Source organism: Lissotriton vulgaris, chromosome 5 (assembly GCF_964263255.1).
Source record: "Lissotriton vulgaris chromosome 5, aLisVul1.2, whole genome shotgun sequence".
Classification (NCBI taxonomy): domain Eukaryota; kingdom Metazoa; phylum Chordata; class Amphibia; order Caudata; family Salamandridae; genus Lissotriton; species Lissotriton vulgaris.
In genome coordinates, this window is record NC_141693.1 from 974,467,919 (window position 1) to 974,492,463 (window position 24,545).

General features: G+C 43.1%; 1 protein-coding gene across 1 annotated transcript in view; it reads right to left on the bottom strand.

Moving 5' to 3' along the window:
• The window catches only part of DOCK1 (dedicator of cytokinesis 1), a 1,358,032-nt gene that overhangs the window by 1,151,408 nt on the left and 182,079 nt on the right, over positions 1-24,545 (bottom strand). The window contains exons 7-10 of the mRNA XM_086922569.1: positions 21,192-21,327; positions 2,550-2,707; positions 1,487-1,568; positions 975-1,110 (exon numbers count right to left, since the gene is read on the bottom strand). Coding sequence (XP_086778695.1) covers positions 975-1,110; positions 1,487-1,568; positions 2,550-2,707; positions 21,192-21,327 — 512 coding nt within the window. The remainder of the gene's footprint in view (positions 1-974; positions 1,111-1,486; positions 1,569-2,549; positions 2,708-21,191; positions 21,328-24,545) is intronic.

Here is a 24,545-nt window from a genome sequence, read left to right on the forward strand (position 1 = left end):
AAATCTTGATAAGCCAAATACATAACAGAAAGAATAATGCGCTTTCCCTAGGTTTATTAAAAACAATTCAATATTTTTCCAGTATAAAATTTCCACCACAATGACATGCCATAAGAAGACATTTTAACAGAATAACATTGCTGCTGTGTGTAGTTTGTGAACTGTTCTTTACAGTTTTTTGGCACTTTGTGGTGATTCTAAATTATATATGTGTCCACATGTTCATTGAATTAAAACCAAACAAAACAGAATTTAAGCAAAGAAAAGGGAAACTTACTTTTAGGTACCCGTTGCTTTCCAGCTATTAGACTGTCTTATAACACACTAAAAAAGATTCCCAGGAATGGCGTGAAATATCTAAATCTAATTTTATCTAGGGCTGGTCAGGCTGTAAAATGACAAATAACCTGGGTTGGACTAGGACAGAAATTAGGCCCGGGTACCAAAATAAATGTGGCCCCCAAAATGAATTGGAAAACTAAAAAAAAAGTGGCCCATGTTTGCAAATGTGGAAAGTTTTGTACTTGTAAAGACACGTAAGTGTTTTGCAAGGTATGGTAGGCTGCATGGATTAAGCTTGCTGAAGGCAATGTTTTTTTACTATCAGGGAAAGAAGAAGAACTTTTTTTTGTTTTCTAAATAGAACAGGACACTGTATATGTTGAAAGTTTGTGGAAGTATAGGAACAATGTATGGGTTAGAGGTTGAGCCCAACTAGTTTTCTTTAACTTTGCACCACACTGGCTAGGAAAACTGGGAAGGGCTTTTCAAAGTGTCCCGTAGAGGTATCTTGGCTATTGGAACATCTGTTATTGTGTACTAACAGACATCACACAAATGACGCTAAATATATATAAATTCACCTGGATATTTTTTCCAAACACAGTTTATAATCACAGTGCAAGAAGAGAGATAGTGAAGTATATTTGATTATGACGACCATTAACAGTGAATATTTTTCAATTCAATAATACCTGCAACTCCGAAGGGCCGCCGTAATCCTGATGTCAGTTTTCTTGTATTGTTGTCTCTTAGTTCCATACGTCCTAATCTCACAATCTGACACACGTAGCATATCTTCTCTCTTTTCAGGTCCTTACTCCCAAGGTCCTAAATAAGTATTATTCGTGAATTATTTTGAAAGCATTTCATAATGTATTGCAAAGAAAATCTTCACACACTCTACACCCCTAATTTAATATTTTCATCTAACAAAAGAATCTTGATAACTATTTATTGATACCAATCACCTCTGGAAATGTAATTCTGTTTACTGGCATATCATATATGCATTGGTTATAGCTTAAAACACATACTGAACACAAAATGTAACACTCAAAACAATTCTACATTCTTTTTAACCTATTCACAGACACCGAAAAGTGTTTTGAGATAAAAGGTTAGGCTCAACAAAAGGAGGAGCAAGAGACAGACTCAAAGAAAGAAGATAACATGATAATGTATCAAAGAATGAAATTAAACTTACTGTAAATACTGCTCTTAGATTGTGTAACCTATCTATGTCTATTGGTAATCCTGAACTGGACCATCGCACAAGATAGTTCTCGCTGCAGAAAAATATTTAAAAAAAGGAATTCTTATTGCGGCTACCATTTGACCTCATTTAGCAAAAATTCAACTACTTCAACAGATTTGTAGATATTTATACATTCTTTTAATGAACCAGTAAACATGAAATGCTTAAATAACATATTTTAAGGAACTTAATTGTAGCACAGCAGAGAATATTAGAAAATCTACGAAAAGTGTTACAGATACCACAATACAAATTGCGCTTGAACTTAATGAAGCTAGTAACAAATCAATAACATTGCAAGATGTGCCTCTCCTTCTGCGAGCATATGGCCAGTTTGTGCAAAATATGTTAGCGTCATGAAGCCTCGTTTGACTTATAACTAAACAAGCTGGACTCCTCGCTATGTACAACGAAAACAATACATGCAATTTCTACCTATTTAATTACAGACCAGTCCATTGAACTGTGCCAGATGATCAAACCGAGACATTACGGAGAGGATTTTCATTGATCCCGCCACCTCAATATTTGGCAAATCCTTATAGTGAGCTGCAAATAAACAGACCTCTGTGTCTTCATTCTCTTTAGTGAGGCAGAGGCATTGCGACCCTTCCTCTGAGAGGGACCAGGGTTTTAATGCAAAATAAATGTGGCACCTCGCAAAAGGGACAGAGGCGGAAGGATACAGCAATACAAGGGAAGACTTGTGCGCTTCCTCTACTTCCCACAGCTGCCATGTGCACACTGGAAGATGCTCCTAAAGGACCGTGCGAATGGTCACGGGTGACCTTTCAACCCAATGACTCCTAAGCAGTTCACAAGCATTTCCTTGCAAACTGTATAATTTGATTAATAAATAATTTTTCTTTCTGAAAAAAATTATATGCGCATCTACTTAAAACAGATGACTAGGCATCTATCAAACTGTTTAGGCAATTATCATAAGTGAACATTATTAATAATTTTAACAACACGTTCATGGACCTGGTACAGAAAATAAAAACTGCCCAACCTGATAAACTTAGATTCCACTGGGTCATACAGGGACATTAGCACTTCAGCGTCTTCGCCTATTTTACACACTACATTTTTCAAATTAACGAACAAGGCAAATGATGGAGTGGCTGCGAACTTGGCTTGTCTGGAAATGTCGTTGTTTTGCTTGTCAGACTGCAATAAATGAAAAGACAACATATGATTACAACAATGACTGCCGCTTTAGTAACTAAGGCATCAAGGCCACAAACCCACCCAAAACAAACATAGTCAATCAAACATTGCTCAAATTCAAGGCTTGTGATTTTCAGTCTGTATTTACATAAATAGATGTTATGATTCCTTACTACTTTCTCCCCTTTTAACTCAACGTGTTTATGTTTTAGACTCTGAAAAAGCAAAAAAATCAATGGAACGCCCACTGGGATGAAAGTCCTGCTGCACTATTAGATCCATGCGCAGTAAAGGGGTACAAACTGCAGACCCCACTGTCTTAATCAGGAATCTACAGCACAAACTGTGGCTCACTGTGTGATCTTAGCGACCCAAAGCGGTGGATTGATACTGCCCAACAGAACTAGAAATGCAAAGCCATTGCGGGAAGGCTGAGTACCTACTTTGACAGGGGAGTGTCTAATAGCGACTGGGAGACATTGCATCCTATACTTTTTGATATATTGTAAAATAGGGGAAAACGTTATATTGCGTTATTCAGAGTGCAACGAAAATTTAACAAAAAATATGAATAAAAATGATCCACAAAACGTGTTCATGTTTTTGCATATTTTTTGATGATAAAAAAAGAAATTAAATGTGCACATTGCCGGTGTCCAAAAATGATTTGTAAGGTCACATCTCCACAAAGGCAACGTTTCATTCAGAGACATGCATCCGGGCCTGCAACTTCCATTCCCGTAAGAGAGTGCTGACCAGGGGCAAGACTCCTGCAGGGAAGGTGCAATGCAGGCAGTGGGTTAAAAGCTCTCTTTCACCAATTGCAGGACCCCATTCACCTATGCTCAAGCAATGCATGAGTTTTGGTGTGTATATTTCATTTGCACCCTCAACATGTCAGTAGAAATTAAATGACTTTAATTTCCCTGAAAGGACCTTTAAGGTCCACACAAGTAAATGTGCTCCTCGTAGGTGGAGTAGGGGGGACTGTGCAGAAAGAGAATTTCCATTTACCTTTCAAAAAAGGTAACCAATAGATGTGAAACAGTGGGTGCACACTTACAAAGGAACAAGGAGCAATAGGATACCTGAAAATACCTGACTACGCTCGAACAAGCCAGACTCTGTGAGTAATCATAATTAAACAGAAGAATTGGCAAAGCTAATCGGCTTGGGATGCGGCAGAAGCGATTACCAGTGGCTGAGGTCAACTCAAGCACTCCATCCATTACTTTGTTTTTGATGCCCTAAGTGTCAACGGTATACCCGTGTGTGCCCCGTGCTCACTGTGCCACTGGAACCAATGATGAGCCTAATAAGCACAAAACCAGCCCTGTTTTACAAGTGTTCTGGTTCAGGGAGGACCTTGCCTGGCAGTTTGGGCTGGGCTTTTCCCACTGGAGCAGGGTTAAGATTGATTTGCATATGCTAGGTTTAAACTGAGGCGGCATAGTGGGGGGAAAATGATGGATTGGATGCAGCCCTAAGGGATCGCCAATGACTATTAATTCAAGCATTCCACCAATCACCTTGTTTTTGATGCCCATGAATCCAAGGTGGCTCAACAAATAAAAAGAAACAAAAAGAAATCTGTAAAAGCACTTTCCTGAAGTAGGGGTGGGAGGGGAACAACAAAGAGGTTGAGAGTGGAGGGAGCAACGAAGAGGGCGAGGGTGGGAGGGAGGAATGCAGAGTGCAGTGGGCCATAAATGACCTCCTACATCCTGGCAATATAGAGAGAAACCTGTCAACCAGTAAATAAGGCAGGGCAGGGTGGGAGAAGCAACATGAAGGGCAGCAGGGAATGGAAGCAACGCAGAGGACGGAGGTGGGGATAAGAAGCAACAGGCAAGAGAGTACTGTGGAAAGGATGGGGGAGAAGCACAGGAGTGAGAAAGCAATGGAGGAAGGACATGAGAATGAGTGCAACATAAAGGGTATCGCAGAGGAGTACAAGGACTACAGTGAGCAAAACGGAGTGCAGGGGGAGAGACTACACAAGGAGACAGCTGGAAAACACAAACAATCTCATACCCTGCTTAAACATTTGCAATGCAATTGGTCCCACGTTTGTGAAAGTTTGGGTTTTTGGCATTGTAAATGATTTTGTTTGTTACTTATGTAGATTTGTAATGGAGTGGATCCATATTGTTTGCAGTGGAATTATGTGGCATGGTGTATTTGAGCATGAAAACGTTTTATAATGGCATAGGAAAGAGTCGTGTTAAAACAAATATCATCAGAACGAGTCCACGAGTTAAATGCTCTCTGCCGACATCTATGAATGTTTAGCTCATGAGTTTGAATTTTGCAAGTACTTCGAGGTTGTTAACTTGTGTGACAGAAGAACGCCCTCACGAGAGTACACCTTCTTTGCAGTGGAGTGCTGCCCTATAGAAAGTTCATTTTAAAGAATGAGAGCTATGGAAAACCAGCACAATCAGTGTGTAATGCATGCCCACGAGCATTTCATATGTTAGATGCATCCTTGATATTAAACTGTGCAACAAAGTCTTAGTAGGTCACCTCTTCAAAGAACATATTACACTGCCAGAGCGCATTGGCTTGGAGGAGAATGTAGGTAGCATCTTCAATGGAGACCAAAGCTGTCCTGCTTTTAGACTAAGCGCCCAGTGTGTAAATCTTCCCTATGAATGCCACAGTGACGCGACTGCTTCTGCGCTGTCAAGCCTGACATTTTCATTGTAAAATGGGTGCGTATGAAATGGCCGGGGTGGGGCACTCAAACAATTTCCTATCAGTTGTTTATTTCATATGTTCTCCAGAAAATGCAACACACTTCTGAACTTAATTGAAAGAGAAACTCGCACAACTAATCTCTGTGTAGGGCGGCTGAAAATAATAATACATTTCTCTCTAAACTCGATGAAATTGAATTAGGTCCCACCTAGGGCCATGGAGGAGAGAGGGAACAGAACGGACAGTGGGGGAGCGGGGAGGAAGGGTTGTTGAGCACGAGGGCTCACCAACAAGTGGGAGGGGGATGGGGTGGATAAACCAGCACGTGGGCACCGGAGGAGGGCAGGGAGAGTGCAATGAAAACGAGCTGAGTTTGTGATAAGCATCACTGGCAACCTGTAATGCCCATGCGTGAAGAGGGCTCCAGCTGCTGCTTTCACAGCAACTCACCTTTCCAGCCCCTTGGGCCTGTTTGATATGTCCAGGTCGGGGACCTTACTTTTCTATTCTTCATGGTGACACACTCCCCCTGCCTACAGTCTAGGCAAGCACACAGGCCCTCTTTAAAAGTATTTGTAATAAAGAAGCTGCAGGAGGTACACAACTATACAGATGAATACCCCTGCAAATAATGAACTAAAAAACACACGATTGTGCACAAAAAGATGGTGCATCAACAGGATGCTACTGTAACCGTATGATAACGCTCATTCATAGGGTACTGATCATTGGCGCATGCTTAGTGTGGATCAATAGATGACAGATGAGTAAGCGCACAGGGACACTATTTCTGACCACATGGTCAGTGACTCATTAGCCTGCTACGCGACGCGCTACGCATGCTGCTATCATTTGCTGTTTTAAATATTTTTAAATAACTTGATAGGTTGTAATTGTATTTGCACTAATTAGTTTTGCGCTGTTCGCTGTTTGCGCTAGAACGCTGTCGCTCTCCTCTTGTGCTTGGGGCTCTTTAGTTAGAACTTACACGCATATTAATCGTTTGGCACCCACACTTGCTGGGATAAAGGGATAGCTTGGGGGCTCATCAGGAACTCGCCGCTTTTGGCCGCCATATTGGGTTGGGTTTTAGGAGGTCAACACCATCTCTAGGCGCCATCTTGTGTGAGGGGCCAGTGGCTTGCCCTCACAGGACTTTTGTATTGGAGGAGGAGCCTACTTAAGTGAGCTGCTTCCACTCAGTCAGGTAGACTCATTAGCCTGCTACGCGACGCGCTACGCATGCTGCTATCATTTGCTGTTTTAAATATTTTTAAATAACTTGTTAGGTTGTAAATGTATTTGCACTAATTCGTTTTGCGCTGTTCGCTGTTCGCGCTAGAACGCTGTCGCTCTCCTCTTGTGCTTGGGGCTCTTTAGTTAGAACTTACCCACATATTAATCGTTTGGCACCCACACTTGCTGGGATAGAGGGATAGCTTGGGGGCTCATCAGGAACTCACCGCTTTTGGCCGCCATATTGGGTTGGGCTTTAGGAGGTCAACACCATCTCTAGGCGCCATCTTGTGTGAGGGGCCAGTGGCTTGCCCTCACATGACTCTCGCGACACTCCGGTATATAAGATGGCCACCTCCCTAGGGCGCAGCGTTAGCGCGCAGCGTTGGCGCGCAGCGGGCGCGACGTAGGCGCGCCGGAGATGCGCCAGAGGTAAGCCCGCTTGTGCCCGTTCGCGCAACGGGCGCGCCTAGGGCCTGCCACTCTGCTCATTCCCACGCATAGTATACTCCAGGGCAGATCTTTTGCAGTTTAGGCCTCAACAGGCTGCTCCTTTGGACAAGCCGGAGCAGCTCTCATGTGGATTACTTAACGTCCGGTCCCTCTGTAAGCACCACATGGAGATTGTCCTTCTCATCGAGTCCTGTGGACTTGATGTGGTTTTCCTTACGGAAACATGGACTCGGGCGGACAGTGAGGTAGAACTGGGCCTGGCGTGTCCTCAGGGCTATAAAATAAGGCATACTCCTCGCCTGAAGAACAGAGGTAGTGGCATAGGTTTTATCTTCCGGGAAACCCTAGCACTTTCGCAGTTACAGATCAAGGAGGTGCCGGGCTTTGAGCTTATGGGCTTCTCCTTTAAATGGCAGGAGAAAACGTTACATTCAGGGGTGCTCTGTTATAGACCACCGGGTAATGTCCCATCTACTCGGCCGGATTTTATTGACCTCATTTATGATCTCTCCAATTCTCATAACAGACTGCTAGTACTGGGAGACTTTAATCTGTGGCCAAACGGGCCTCTGCACTCTGCCTATCATGATCTTTGCCAGGCCTGTAGCAATATTCAGCTGCAACAGCTGGTTCTCTCTGCCACCCACCAGAAAGTTCATGCTCTGGATCTGGTTTTTGCTGACGCCCAGCATGTAGTGGTGAATGACATCATGTCCCAATGCTGGACGGATCATGCGATTGTTTCCTTCCATCTTTATTTACCTGCGGTCCCTCCGAGCGACACCGGGCTGAGTCATACCAAAATAGGCAGACCTTGGTCAAGACTCCTAAAATCTCCAGTCCTGCCCATTCTCCCTGAAGGCTTCACACTAGGAAGCGGTGTCGAAGAAAGCTATGCCAGTCTATGTCGGCAGATATCCAACTCCCCGGATAAGGTGGCTCCACTGCGCAGATCAAGGGATAGACAGAACCGCGCTATGCCTTGGTATACCCCTGACCTCTTGCAGCTGAAGCTGAAATGCAAGCGGGCAGAGAGGGCATGGAGGAGGCACTATTTAGATGCAGCGAAAGCCATTTTTAGATTAGCATTACAGGAATACAAAACACAGATCAAGTGTGCTAAAGCAGTCTACCTGGAGGATATGTTAAACCAGGCGACTAACAAGTCCCAGACCTTGTTTAAGATTGTGAATGATCTTTCCCACCCGGCTGGTGCCATGAATAATATTCCAGTCTCACAGTTCTTATGTGATTCTCTGGCAGCCGCCTTTGAGGATAAGATTGTCAAGATTCTGAGCGAACTTGCTGGGGGGGTTTCGCCCTTGTCGGCCCCTTTGGACAACTTATCTAGTCAGGCTCCCCCAGGAGGTCTCCCATGCTGCTCTCAGTTGGGAGCAACGGAAGAACCTTCCAGTCGACCCCTGCCGAGTTACTCGCCTCTCGGCTTCGGAGCTCCGGAAGAGTCCTCCAGTCGACCGCAGCTGAGTCGCTCTTCTCTCGGTCCGGGTGCTCCGGACGAATCTTCCAGTCAACCCCAGCTGAGTTGTCCGCCTCTCGGCGTGGGAGCTCCGGAAGAGTCTTCCAGTCGACCTCAGCTGAGTTGTCTGCCTCTCAGCTTGGGAGCTCCGGAGGAACCCTCCAGTCATCCCCAGCTGAATTAATCTCCTCTCAGCTTGGCAGCTTCGGGAGTACCATCCAACTGTCCCCAGCTGAGTTGCTCTTCCTCTGGTCTGGAGACTTTGGAGAAATCTCCCAGTCGACCCTGGCGGAACCGTTCTCCCCTTAGTCTGGAAGTTCCGGTGAACTTTCCAATCGACCTTAGCTGAGTCGTTTCTCTCTTTCCCCTTTCGAGGAGTTTTGTAAACTGGCACAGACTGTATCATCAGGCTCTCCGCTGGATCCTCTTCCGCATAAATTCTGGAAATTATTCCAGGAAGAACTCTTCCACCCTCTGTTTTCCATCTGCCATCAGTCGCTTGTCACTGCGACAGTTCCGGAGAGCTGGAAGTTGGCGGTGGTCTCCCCCCTTCTGAAACAAGCATTTGCAGTGTGCATAAGGTCTCGCATTAGGAAAGTTTGAGCTATTGGTATTGTAAATGACAAATTTTTTATTTATGTGTTGGTTTTGAAAATAGCAAAAATAATAGCTTTGTCATTTACAATGCCAATAGTTATAACTTGTGACACCTATAGCATTTGTAATGCAATATGTGTTGTATTCACGTGACTTAGATGTATTGATATTACAAATAACAATGGCTTTTAATTTTTTTTTAAATTAATACTTAAATAAAAGTTATTGTAATTTATAATGGCAATAGCTTAAACTTTTGTAAATAACTTTTGTGAAGAATATGTTCAGTGTATTTTATTGTGACGAAAATCCAAGAACAGAAGTGAAATACTAACCTCTTTTTGTGACATTTGTAATAAAGCTTGAAACATTGAGAGAACATATTTGACCCAGTTGTTGATGAATGGTTGTACAGATTGATGCTGTGGTGGCGCTGAGTGATGTTGTGGTGGCGACTAGTGATGCTGTGGCATTCAATGATCCTGTGGTAGCGCATAGTGATGTTGTTGTGCCCCTTAGTGATGCTGTGGTGGTGCTGAGTAATGCTGTGGTGATGCGATAGATAGAGTGAGGGTGATAGATAGATAGAGTGAGGGCGATAGATAGATAGAGGGAGGGCGATAGATAGAGTGAGGGTGATAGATAGCTAGACAGATAGATAGAGGGATGGCGATCAGTATCTAGATAAATAGATAGATAGAATGATAGATAGATAGATAGATAGATAGATAGATAGATAGATAGATAGATAGATAGATAGAGTGAGGGGGATAGATAGTGAGGGCAATAGATAGATAGATAGAGTGAGGGTGATAGATAGTGAGGGCAATAGATAGATAGATAGAGTGAGGGTGATAGATAGTGAGGGCAATAGATAGATAGATAGAGTGAGGGCGATAGCAAGATACAGTGAGGGCGATAGATAGATAGAGTGAGGGCGATAGATAGAGTGAGGGCAAAAGATAGATAGATTGATAGATAGATAGATTGATAGATAGAGTGAGGCAGATAGATAGATAGATAGATAGATAGATAGATAGATAGATAGATAGATAGATAGATAGATAGATAGATAGATAGTGAGGGTGATAGATAGATAGAGTGAGGGCGATAGATAGATAGAGGGAGGGCGATAGATAGAGTGAGGGTGATAGATAGCTAGACAGATAGATAGAGGGATGGCGATCAGTATCTAGATAAATAGATAGATAGAATGATAGATAGATAGATAGATAGATAGATAGATAGATAGATAGATAGATAGATAGATAGATAGATAGATAGAGTGAGGGGGATAGATAGTGAGGGCAATAGATAGATAGATAGAGTGAGGGTGATAGATAGTGAGGGCAATAGATAGATAGAGTGAGGGTGATAGATAGTGAGGGCAATAGATAGATAGATAGAGTGAGGGCGATAGCAAGATACAGTGAGGGTGATAGATAGAGTGAGGGCGATAGATAGAGTGAGGGCAAAAGATAGATAGATTGATAGATAGAGTGAGGCAGATAGATAGATTGATAGATAGAGTGAGGCAGATAGATAGATTGATAGATAGAGTGAGGCAGATAGATAGATTGATAGATAGAGTGAGGTAGATAGATAGATAGATAGATAGATAGATAGATAGATAGATAGATAGATAGATAGATAGATAGATAGATAGATAGATAGAGTGAGGGCGATAGATAGAGTGGGACGATAGAGTGAAGGTGATAGATAGATAGATAGATAGATAGATAGATAGATAGATAGATAGATAGATAGATAGATAGATAGATAGATAGATAGATAGATAGATAGATAGATAGATAGATAGAGTGAGGGCGATAGATAGATAGTGAGGGCAATAGATAGATAGATAGATAGATAGATAGATAGATAGATAGATAGATAGATAGATAGATAGATAGATAGATAGATAGAGTGAGGGTGATTAGATAGATAGAGTGAGGGCGAGAGATAGATAGAGTGAGGGCGATAGATAGACAGATAGAGTGAGGGCGATAGATAGACAGATAGAGTGAGGGCGATAGATCGATAGACAGATAGAGTGAGGGTGATAGATAGATAGATAGATAGATAGATAGATAGATAGATAGATAGATAGGAGTGAGGGCGATAGATTGATAGATAGATAGATAGTTGTGTGTGCGGTTGTGTGTGTGGTTGTGGTTGTGTGCGCGTGGTTGTGTGTGTGTGGTTGTGTGTGTTATGCTTTGTTTTGCTATGCTATATTTTGTTATGCTATGCTATATTTTGTTGTGTTTGGTATGCTATGCTATGTTTTGCTAGGCATGATATGTTTTGTTTTGTTATGCTATGTTTTGTTGTGTTTTGTTAAGCTATGCTATGTTTTGTTGTGTTTTGCTATATTTTGTTATGCTAGGTGTTGTGTTTTGTTATGCGATGCTATGTTTTGTTATGTTATGCTATGTTTTGTTATGCTATGCAATGATTTGTTTTGCTATTCTATGCTTTGTTTTGCTATTCTATGCTTTGTTTTGTTATGCTATGCTATGTTTTTTTGCTATCCTATGCTTTGTTATGCTATGCAATGCTTTGTTGTGTTTTGCTATGATTTGCTATGCTATGCTATGTTTTGTTGTGTTTTGCTATGTTTTGTTATGCTATGTGTTGTGTTTTGTTTTGCTATGCTATGTTTAGTTATGCTATGCAAGGTTTTGTTATGCTTTGTTTTATTATGCTATGCTATGTTTTGCTATCCTATGCTTTGTTTTGTTATGCTATGCTATGTTTTGTTGTGTTTTGCTATGCTATGCTTTGTTATGCTATGCTATGTTTTTTGTGTTTTGCTATGCTATGCTTTGTTTTGCTATGCTATGCTTTGTTTTGCTATGCTATGTTTTGTTATGCTATGCTTTGTTATGCTATGCTTTGTTATGCTATGTTATGCTTTGTTATGCTATGCTTTGTTATGCTATGCTTTGTTATGCTATGCTTTGTTATGTTTTGCTATGCTATGCTATGTTTTGTTATGCTATGCTATATGTTGTGTTTTATTATGCTATGCTTTTTTTTGCTATGCTATGCTTTGTTATGCTATGCTTTGTTATGCTATGCTTTGTTATGCTATGCTTTTTTATGCTATGCTTTGTTATGCTATGTTTTGCTATGCTATGCCAAGCGTTGTTTTATTAGGCTATGCGATGTGGTGTTTTGTTATGCTATGCTATGTTTTATTTTGTTATGCTATGCTATGTTTTGTTGTGTTTGATATGCTATGTTTTGCTATGCTATTATATGTTTTTTTTTGCTGTGCTATGTTTTGTTGTGTTTTGTTAAGCTCTGCTATGTTTTGTTGTGTTTTGCTGTTTTGTTATGCTATGTGTTGTGTTTTGTTATGTTATGTTTTGTCATGTTATGCAATGTTTTGTTATGCTATGCTGTTTGTTTTGCTATCCTATGCTTTGTTTTGTTATGCTATGCTCCGTTTAGTTTTGCTATCCTATGCTTTGTTTTGTTATGCTATGCTATGGTTTGTTGTGTTTTGTTATGCTATGCTATGCTTTGTTGTGTTTTGATATGCTATGTTATGCTTTTTGTGTTATGCTATGCTATGTTTTGTTTTATTATGCTATGCTTTGTTTTGCTATGCTATGTTTTGTTATGCTATGCTTTGTTATGCTATGCTTTGTTATGCTATGCTTTGTTATGCTATGCTTTGTTATGCTATGCTTTGTTATGCTATGCTTTGTTATGCTATGCTTTGTTATGCTATGCTTTGTTATGTTATGCTTTTTTATGCTATGCTTTGTTATGCTATGTTTTGCTATGCTATGCCAAGCGTTGTTTTGTTAGGCTATGCGATGTTGTGTATTGTTATGCTATGTTTTGTTATTCTATGCTATGTTTTGTTGTGTTTTGTTATGCTATGCTAGGTTTTGCTATGCTTTGCAATGCTATGTTTTGTTATGTATGCTATGTTTTGTTGTGAGTTGTTATGCTATGCTATGTTTTGTTGTGTTTTGTTTTTTTATGCTATGCTTTGTTTTGTTATGCTATGCTTTGTTATGTTATGCTATGTTTTGTTCTATGTGTTGTTGTGTTTTGTTATGCTATGTTTTGTTATGTTATGCTATGTTTTGTTATGCTATGCTATGTTTTGTTTTGCTATCCTATGCTTTATTTTGTTATGTTATGCTATGCTATGTTTAGTTTTGCTATCCTATGCTTTGTTATGCTATGCTATGTTTTGTTGTGTTTTGCTATGATTTGTTCTGCTATGCTATGTTTTGTTTGTGTTATTTTACTATGCTTTGTTTTGCTATGCTATGTTTTGTTATGCTATGCTTTGTTGTACTATGTTTTGTTATGCTAAGCTTTGTTTTGTTATGCTATGCTATGTTGTGTTTGGTTATGCTATGCTATGTTTTGTTGTGTTTTCGTATGCTATGCTATGTTTTGCTATGCTTTGCAATGCTGTGTTTTGTTAAGTATGCTATGTTTTGTTGTGTTTAGTTATGCTATGCTATATTTTGTTGTGTTTTGCTATGTTTTATTATGCTATGTTTTGTTATGCTATGCTTTGTTTTATGTTATGTTATGCTATGTTTTGTTATGTTATGCTGTTTTGTTCTGCTGTTTTGTTGTGTTTTGTTATGCTATGCTATGTTTTGTTTTGCTATGCTATGTTTTGTTTTACTATGCTATGTTTTGTTTTGCTATTCTTTGTTATGTTATGCTATGGTTTGTTTTGTTATGCTATGCTATGTTTTGCTGTGTTTTGCTATGTTTTGTTATGCTATGCTTTGTTTTATGTTATGTTATGCTATGTTTTGTTCTGCTATGTTTTTTTGTGTTATGTTATGCTATGCTATGTTTTATTTTACTATGATATGTTTTGTTTTGCTATGCTTTGTTATGTTATGCTTTGTTTTGTTATGCTATGTTTTGTTATGCTATGCTATGTTTTGTTGTGTTTTGTTATGCTATGCTATGCTTTGTTGTGTTTTGCTATGCTATGTTTTGCTATGTTTTGTTTTGCTATCCTATGCTTTGTTTTGTTATGCTGTGCTTTTGCTCTCCTATGCTTTTGTTTGTTATGCTATGCTATGCTGTGTTTCGTTATGCTATGCTATGTTTTGTTATGCTATGCGGGTGAGGGTATGTGAGGATGTGTGAGTGTGTGTGAGGTTGTGTGAGGGTGAGGGTTTTTGAGGGTGATGGTGTGTGAGGGTGAGAGGGTGAGGGGGTGGGGGTGTGAGGGGGTGTGAGGGTGAGGGTGTGAGAGTGAGTGAGGGTGGGTGAGGGGGGAGGGGGTGTGAAGGTGAGGGGGGTGAGGGTGTGTGAGAGTGAGGGAGGGTGAGGGTGTGTGAGGGTGAGTGAGGGTGAGAGGGTGAGTGAGGGTGAGAGGGTGAGGGGGTGTGAGGGTGAGTGAAGGGGTGTGAGGGTGAGTGAGGGTGTGTGAGGGTATGTGAGGGGTGTGAGGGTTAGAGTGTGTGAGGGTGAGGGGGTGTGAGGGTGAGGCAGTGTGAGGGTGAGGAGGTGTGAGGGTGAGGCGGTGTGAGGGTGAGAGAGTGTGTGAAGGTGGGGGGTGAGAGGGTGTGAGGGTGAGAGGGTGAGGGTGTGTGAGGGTGTGTGAGAGTGAGGGGGTGTGAGGGTGAGGAGGTGTGTGAGGGGTCAGGGGGTGTGAGGGGGTGAGGGCGAGTGTCTCCAATGAATGTCGCTGCTTTGCCTTCTTTGAAAATGTTCAGTGCTGCAAATAGAACATGCCGCCCTAATTATCACAGCATGAGGCCCCAAAGTGATAATTATCTCAGCATGCAGAGAGGCCCCCATGCTGCTGGAGCACTCAACTGCACATTAATTATAGTTGAGTGCTCCAGCAGCCTGGGGCGCCTGTTGACATGCTGTGATAAGTGGGGTCTCATGCTGTGATAATTGTTACTTGTGGCGCATGATACTGATTCCCGCCCCTCCAGGACTCCTTGACCTGCCTCATGGTTGCCAAGGCAACATTTCTAAAAATATTGCCGTGCTAACGTAAGGCAGGTCATGGAGTCCTCGAGAGGTGGGATCCAGAGCAGACAAATCTGCTAAACAGGAGCTTTTTCCAATGGCAGGCCTCCGTTTCAAGAGGCCTGCCAATGGAAAAAAGGGGCGTGGCTTCATGCCATACTGAAATCCCCTGCTCACAATATCTCTTTGCCTGCAGCAGGGCCATGCCCTGCAATGCAGGCTTCGACCTAAAAACCTACACTTGACCCCACCTGTCTGTCAAATTACAGGCCTTTCTCCTTGCTCCTTTTTCCGGTGAAGATCTTGGAGAAGTTGGTTACCCGTTCTATATCCAGTTTCCTAGAGGATAACACCTGGCTGGATGTGGCTCAGTTCGGGTTCCGGCCAGCGCATGGGACGGAGTCTGCGCTGGTGGCCGTGTTAGACAATCTTCGTTCGCGGGTCGACACAGGCCGGGCAGCCTGTTTAGTGCTGCTCAACATGTCGGCCGCGTTCGACACGGTCAGCCACTCCACCCTCATTGAGAGACTGGAGGAGATCGGGGTTACGGGGCTGGCCAGGGACTGGTTAGTCTCATACCTTAACAACAGACAGCAGGTGGTGGCTTTGCCGCCTTTTAAGTCGGATGTGCGGAACGTTGGACAGGGGGTACCGCAGGGCTCGGCCATCAGCCCCATACTATTCAATCTGTACCTCCGCCCTCTGATCCAATTGATAAAATCTTTCGGTATTTCGGTGTTTAATTACGCCGACTATACCCAATTGGTTTTCTCTTTGGAGGGCAAAGACGCTGTCTCTTTAGAGACATTTCACCGCTGTATGACTGCCACATCGAACTGGCTGCGCTCCAGCTCCCTCCAGTTTAATGGATCAAAAACGGAGGTGCTGTACTGCTCCAATGACCGTGTCCCGCGCGCTTTGCCGGATGATTTCTGGCCCCCCTCTTTTTCCGGGGTAGTGACCGCAGCAGAGTCTGCTCGAAATCTGGGGGTCATGTTTGGCCCCAACTTACAACTGGACCTTTTCGTTAATAAAACCGTAGCCACCTGCATGATGCTGCTTCGGATGTTGCGGAAAGTCCTACCACTGCTCCCAGTGCAGGCTAGGCCAGAGGTAGTGCGGGGCTTGATCCTAAGCAGATTGGATTACCGCAACGCACTGCTCCTGGAGGCGCCTAGAACGCTGGTGGGCAAGCTGCAGCGGGTCCAAAATATGGCAGCTAAGCTGGCACTTTCTCGACCGCACGCTGCCTCTTCCACCATGGCACTACAGGATTTACACCGGTTGCCTGTTTATCAGCGGATCCTTTTTAAAGCATCATGCCTGTTTTTTAGAGCGGTACATGGACAGGGCCCAGTCTTGCTGCAGAACCTATTCTCTTGGTACTCCACATCTCGGAGCCTACGCTCCTCCTCTGCTTGTCTGGTAACGGTCCCCAGAGTTCAGAGGATAAGGATGGGAGGGCGGTCGTTTAGTTTTGCGGCCGCCAGACTCTGGAATTATCTCCCGCTCTTGCTAAGGAGTCAGTGTGAATTCCCAGCATTCAAAAAAGGGCTGAAAACCCATTTGTTTCCAAGAGTAGCTTGATCCCTGCATCGGTGGTTCGGCTTGCTGAGTAAAGCGCCAGGATACCCTCTGGGTGACAGTACAGCGCTATATAAGTATGCAAATACATACATACATACATACATACATACATACATACATACTTTTATTACATAAATAAACATTTTTTTTTTAACATGCTTGAAATGCGTGTGATGGCATGATTGAAATGCATTCATCAGGGAGATTAGGTAAAGGGCAAATAGTGTACGATGTGAGGGAGTTTGACGGCCCACATACAAATAGTTCTTCAAAAGCAAATGAAAATGAGTTCACGAAACAAACATACAGGCTGCTCTAATAAAACAAGCATTGGCGTAAGTAGATGGCAGCAATGACCGGAGGGAAGGGGTGTGAGCAAGAAGGCAACAGATGGCCAACTAAAAGGATCAATTTGTGACGTCTCCTGGGCGGTAACCAAGCACCCAAGGTCAGGACAGACAGACACTACTGACCAACCACGTAAAGGAATTTCAAAAGGCAGGCCAGCCAACCAAACAAACAACCAAAAGCACTGAGCGTGTTGAAAATCCCATAGACTGAATACAACATGCCTTGCAGAGTCGCAAAAGTGCTGCCCATGCGCGACCAAAATGATAAGCCCTCGTTGGAAGCTTATAAACCAGCAAATCAAAATAGATGGTAAAGAGACTGTGCTCCATGGGAGGAACTAACACAAGATTGACAATCTGGGACATGAATAAGAAGCAGGAAAATTAGAGTGGCAGGAAAATCAACAATTGGTAAACAATGGATGCGCTCTAAGCCTCTATATGCTCTTTGTAAGCCCACAATACGTCTTTGACAACCAGACAGCTGCACTCTCTGGTAGGCTCGACCTAAAAAGGGGGCAGAAATTGCAGACAGGAAAAATAACATTAAGCAAGTCCCTCTCCATCTGTATTTATGTTTACATGCAGATATCTGGTTCAAAACTGCAAAACCTATAATGTGCAGATCTACCATATAGTACTTATTTTTTATAATATTTGTTTTCTTTGTCAACAATGATGTAACCTGCCTTTTCAATAAAGTTCATTCAAATCTGAATTGAATTTGATACTTCCCATCAGGTTTTTTACAAGCATCAAAGTATTTTTTTTTATTTAAAAAACATCCTGAGGTTGGAGAAGTCTATGAGCACGGCTGACGAGGTGCTGGGAACCATTATTCATCGACCAATCAGATAGGTGTAGATTTGCTTAACACCATTATCGTCCTCCCCAAAACAACTGATGTTTAGTTATACTGTTACCAACGCTGCCAGAGATTTTCTCCACCTAAACAAGGCGATTGAATTCTTCATACCAAGTTTATATAATTCTGTACATCCAGTGGCATACATTTCCAACCCTTTCTTAGGCCTCGCCTGCCGATGCGCTTGCGCATTCATGCTGGCGAGAGATATAGGGGCTTATCCAAGTTTAACCAAAGTGGCGATTTGATGCGGTGCACGTTCGCTTTTAGGTCAATGTGCAAGCGCAATGAGTTAAAATGCGCGTGCACAGCATCAAATCGCCAGCCATCTGTTCCCCAGCTTGGTGCCGCCAGCAGCTCTTCAAAGGATTTCTCCTCCCCTAATTATTCACGGCTGGCCGGCCGTACTTTCACTTTCACAGGCCGTGTCTCTTTTTTTTATTACTTTCAACACAACTCCAGGCTTGTCTTTAATAACGCTACCCCCGCCCGCTCACTTGAGCTGCTTGAAATGCCTCCTCTCCTTCCCCATGCTCTGTCACGAGCCTCTGCCCCCCAGTGTCCTCTCTACCAGCCTCCTCCTTTCCCCAGCGCTCCCCCCCTCCTCGCTAGCCTCCTTCTATGCAACCCCCCTTTCTCACCATCCTCTCCCATGTTGTATTCTTACCTCCCACTGCTCTCCCTCACTAGCCGCTCCTTTTCCATTTACCTCGTCCACTGGTTTTCTTCAGTAGCATTTTCCCAGATCCCTCCTTTTGCACCAACCCAGACCTCCCCATATCTTCCCCTCCCCAGTCGTCTACTTTAACCTTCACACCCGCCTCTTGTGCACTCTCCCCTTTGTGGCTCCCCCCAGCAGCCCCCCTGCCCAGACCATGTCACTACTCCTCTTTATCTCTCGCCTCAAACCGCTCTCCCTCACAAACTTCGTTAGGACCTCCTGCCCTCCACCTGCTGTCTCATTTGCCCCCCCCCCTTTTGCCTCTGTCACGTTCCTCGTGGTAGAACCATCTATTGGCTAACCCCGCCCACCTAAACACGCCCTCATGTTCACCCCCTTCACTGTATTCCAGGTGTTCATTGGTTTCCTGCTCTCCCTCAGAGCCTCCTCTCCACCCCCTCCACTGCTGCTCTTCCACACTAGCCCCTCGCGGCTCCTCTTCTGCACTCTTGCACTGTGGCAGTCCCTCACCATCTCACTCCTCCTGTAGCTTTGGTTTCCTGCTCACCCTCAGGGCCTGCTCTCCACCCCCTCCCCTGCTCCTCTTCCACACTAGCCCCTCGCGGCTCCTTTTCTGCACTCTCGCACTGTGGTAGTCCCTCACTAGCTCACTCCTTTAGCTTTGGTTTCCTGCTCACCCTCAGTGCCTGCTCTCCTACCCCCTCCACTGCTGCTCTTCCACACCAGCACCCCGCTGCTCCTCTTTTGCACTCTCGCGCTATGGCAGTCCCTCACTAGCTCACTCCTTTAGCTTTGGTTTCCTGCTCGCCCTTGGTGCCTGCTCTCCACCCCCTCTACTGCTGCTCTTCAACACTAGCCCCTCGCGGCTCCTCTTCTGCACTCTCACGCTCTGGCAGTCCCTCACTACCTCACTCCTCCTGTAGCTTTAGTTGCCTGCTCTGCCTCAGAGCCTCCTCTCCAACCCCTCCCTGCTTCTCTTTCACATCAGCCACCTCACGTGCTCTCCTCTCTGCCCTCGTAAGCTCACTCCTGTACCTTAAGCGTCTTGCTGTCCCTCAGTGACACCTCGTTTGCACCCTCCCACGTTGCTCTTCCACACCACCCACTCACGTGCCCCCCTCGCCAGCCCCCTCTTGTGCGCTGATCCCCAGAGCCTCCTTGTGTGCCCCTTTCTTCTCTCGCCAGCCTCCCCGTGCGTCGTGCTCTGCCCTCATGAGCTCTCCCTCACCTGCCTCCTCTGTGCCCACTACCCCCGCCCTCTCACTTGAGCTGCTTGAAATGCCTCCTCTGCTTCTCCATGGTCTGTCACGAGCCTCTGCCCCCCAGTGTCCTCTCTACCAGCCTCCTCCTTTCCCCAACGCTCACCCCCCTCCTCGCTAGCCTCCTTCTATGCAATCCCTCCTTTCTCACCATCCTCTCCCATGTTGTACTCTTTCCTCCCACTGCTCTCCCTCACTAGCCGCTCCTTTTCCATTTACCTCGTCCACTGGTTTTCTTGAGTAGCTTTTTCCCGGATCCCTCTTTTTGCACCAGCCCAGACCTCCCCGTATCTCCCCCCTCCCAGCCGTCTACTTTAACCTCCACCCCCGCTCCTTGTGCACTCTCTGCCGCCCTCCATCACTCTACCATCCTCACTCACTCTATTGCCCTCCCTCACTCTTTCACCCTCAAACACTATCGCCCAACATCACTCTAACGCCCTACATGACTCTATCACCCTCCCTCCCTCTATCGCCCTCCCTCTATCGCTTTCCCTCTACCGTCCACCCCCTATTGCCCTCCCTCTATCTAACATCCTCCCTCTATCTATCTATCGCACTCACTCTATATATTGCATCAACATAGCATCACTCAGCACCACCACTGCGTCACTCAGGGGCACCACACATCACTATACGCAACAGCATCATTAAACGCCACAGCATTACTTGTAGCCAAAACAACATCACTCAGCGCCACAACACCATCAATCTGTGCAACAATTCAACAACAACTGGTTCAATTATGTGCTAGCAATGTTTCAAACTTTGTTACAAATGTCAGAACAATATGTTAAAGGTTATCACTTCTGTTCATGTTGAAACATTTTTATTTGTCAGGTCAATACATGTAAAACTGGGGGGAACTATATATTGTACCTTCACTAATGCTGCTACATGTAACATGTGATAATTGTATAACTATTGCCATTTGTAAAAACTTAATTAATACTTTTATATTTTGCAAAAAAAAAAAAAACATTTTCCACATCAAAAGCTCAAACTTTTCTATTGCGAGACCTATTGCATTTCCAATGCTTGTTTATTGTGAGGCCTGCTTAGTATGAAGATCATGCTCCTTGGAATGGCACAAATGGAAGAAAGGCAAACGATGCTCGTTGGACATATACCTGGTGCCCTAACTAAGAGTTTCTTGTACTTTGCAACACTGACATTATCAATATTTATAATTTCTGAATGTTCCTCATTTTTCTCATGTTCGCTAACTTAGAAAGCAGAGCATTGACTGGATCGCCTTTGCCTCGTGATTTCACAGCTACTGAAATGCTGACCTACCTTTTCTTCTTGTATCCTTTCCTCAACTTGTTTTGAAGCTACTTCGTGGGCTCGGAAAAGACTGATTGTGCTGGTTTGTTCTGGATCCAAAATGTTCCCATCTTCATCCCTTACAACCAAGTCCAAATCGAGAGTTCTACATCAAGGGAGAAGTAAAATGTACAAAGGATTTACTAACTTTCATTTGTCCAGAAAATACATCGAAATTAAATTAAGATGCACAATTATATGTACGGTAGTCTTGCAACGACAGTGTCAGTTTATCACCGAGAACAATAAACCCAAATCGAGAAATCTTTAAACAGAACCTGTTAAACACATAATTGCTAATCTTTTCTTGTATGGGCATTTTTTTATCAGGTAAATAGGGTAACATCAAATCTGATACACAGTTTGGTAAAGGCAGAGTACATTGTTCCACCCACAACACACAGATTGAATCACCAGAAAGTTGAAAACATCGAAAATATATATTTTTTTAAATAACCATACCTATGCTGGATTTAACACAAAGTAAGACAACGATACTTATCTGTAGCAATAGATGAACAACTCTATTTTGTTTAAAAATATATAGTCTCCACATAACCCTGCCACTGACTGATAAGATCAGCAACTGTCTGCAAAAGTTTCATTTAACTAAAAGTATTCTATGGACATTAAATTACGTGTGTGTCTGTAAACAGACCACGTTTGCAATTTAGGGGTGGGCGGAATTCGCGTAGTCGCGATGAACAATGCACTGCGAAACGGTAAAAAATTCTCCCCGAGCACACAAAAGTTCCGCAAACACGCGGAATTGCTTGTTCCGCCCGTTTGCGATGCTTTTTTCCTGTTCGCGAATGCTGTTTGCGTGCTCGGGGAAAAATATCTTGCGAACACGCATTTTGAAAGCGCGAACGAACAAAAAATTCTGCGAAGCCGTGGAATTTTGGGCAAGTCTGCGTTCTCTGCGGAACACGAAATTACCCAAATTCCACAAATTCAGCGAGCGGAACAGAATTTTTCCCCCAGGTCTAGTTTGCATAAGACTTATCACAAGGAACTGCAGAATGTCAATATGTTCTACATCTGCAGGTCGCTTACGCTAACAAAATGCAGAATGAAATAAATTCAAAGTTTCATAACCTCTTCAATTTCTAGGGGAGGTTGTCAGGAATACGCATGATTATAAAACAGAAAAAAAAACTGGAAGCCCAGAGTTACAGATAGGTAACATTTAATCTGGCATGGTTAATCTTCTATAAGCTTTTTGGCCTGGCCTGACATCACTGCTCTCACTGGATTCTATGTGATTAACAGAAAAGAAGCTTTCACTACTGAGATACAGTGGCTTATGCCACACCCACACATTGGTTATCTTGAGTACGAAATGTAGAAGAAGTGTGCTTCGACTGAAGCAGAGTGATTGTATTGTACTTTTCCGTTCTGGGAAAGCTTGTGCTCAGTAACAGCAGGACTGTGATTGTCATGGTGGCAGGCCAATAACAAGAGTGTCGGCATGATCCGTTTATTACAAGAACTATCAAAAAAGAAGTAGGTCTGACATATTTATTGACAAAAGCATATATGTAAGTAAATAAGTAATTCAGCCTATATATATATCACTCTGTATTGAAGAATGCGGAGGGGCCTTTTCTACCTGACATCTCACAGATTATCATAGTAGTCAAGGGTTTTGGTGTTACATAGCCCCTTTGACAAATATTGGGTGATGGAAGATTTGCACTGTGATCATTCTTATTATACCATAGGAGAGACAGTAGGTTGCTTGGCCAAAGATAATTTTGCATATATTTGTACACGTATGACTGCATGCCTGCTATTTTTCTTGTCAAAAAGCTTATGCCCCACCCTACCCCTGCTCTTTCCTCCACTCGGGTGTTCAGCATCAGCAAAAAGCATTACCCAGATAAAATCTTTCAAAGGCTAGAGACATATTGGCTTTACCAATGCATATTCCAGGACACCTCTAAACAGATTAGGAATCATTTCATGACCAATCTCAAATGACCTACTTTATAGAGGACGATCTCCTTATTGGTTTTACCAATCCTACAAAATATGCTTTTCAAACTGATGCAAAATCCCTGAGCCCCAAAGCAACTTCTGCGTTAGGGCAGAACTCAGTGATCAGAGATCCTGAAACATCAGTAGTTGGGCAGAATAAGGATCTATCTAATCATTCCTAATTTAATTTAATGCATGTAATATTATTGCATTGATGTTCTTTTTTAATATACTGCATAACTGATAAATATGAAATTATAAATATAAGATGAGTGTTGAATTTACCATGCAGCACCATGCTTTTATCTTTTGGTCTCTGAAGAAAAAGTTACTTACCTTTGGTAACACCTTATCTGGTACAGACAGTCTATCCATAGATTCCTTACCACAGAATTATCTACAGGCGCCAGACTAGATCTGGACATTTTTACTGCAGTACCCCTGCGCATCGGTAGAGGGTGTTGTGTGACTCCTTACAATGTTGTCTACGTATGCAACGTCATTGGAGGTCATTTAAGCCCCTCCCGATATGCTGACATTAGTGAACTTGTACCACACCAAAACGCAAAGCCAGCATAGAAACTGGCTGTGGAAACAAGTGTGCTACAAAAGATAAATATCTCTTTGAAATAACAACTATGAGTCAAAATGCATGACATGCGAACACCAAGAAATGGATCTATTTAGTAAGATGGAAACAGTTTGCAGAACAGGGAGGATCGGTGGGTTGGTAAGGAATCTGTGGCTAGACGATGTCTCTATCAGAAAATGCGTTACTGAAGGAGTAACTTGTTCATCTGATAGAGACATCTAGCCGCACATTCCTTACCTTAGAATAGATACCCAAGCAATACCATCCCTGGAGGAGGAACTGTGAGCTAATTGTACTAAAAATTCCTGAATAAAACTAGCCTGTCTATAATAAGAGAGACTAGACCGGACACACTTGGATGTTAGCGGAGCAAGAGCATACACTTCACCCTACGAACTGTAGCAAGAACCACAGGCAAGAAAACAAATTGCAGTGAAAAAAGTGTAATCAAAAATCAAGAACAAGTGCTAGTTAAAATTGGCTACCATGATATGAGGAAATCTTTATTCGGGGTAAACCATGGTGTCAAGATTAAAAAGAAAGTGTATAGCAGTCTGAAATAATGACTGTCCTATATAGTTGGTATCATGGTTAAACCATGACCATGATATCCTCATATCATGGTAGCCAATTTTAACTAGCACTTGTTCTTGATTTTTGATTACACTTTTTTCACTGCAATTTGTTTTCTCACACCATTATACCCACGCATAGTACTTTGGGTCGGATCCATCTCGGGTGGTCTTGGAGAA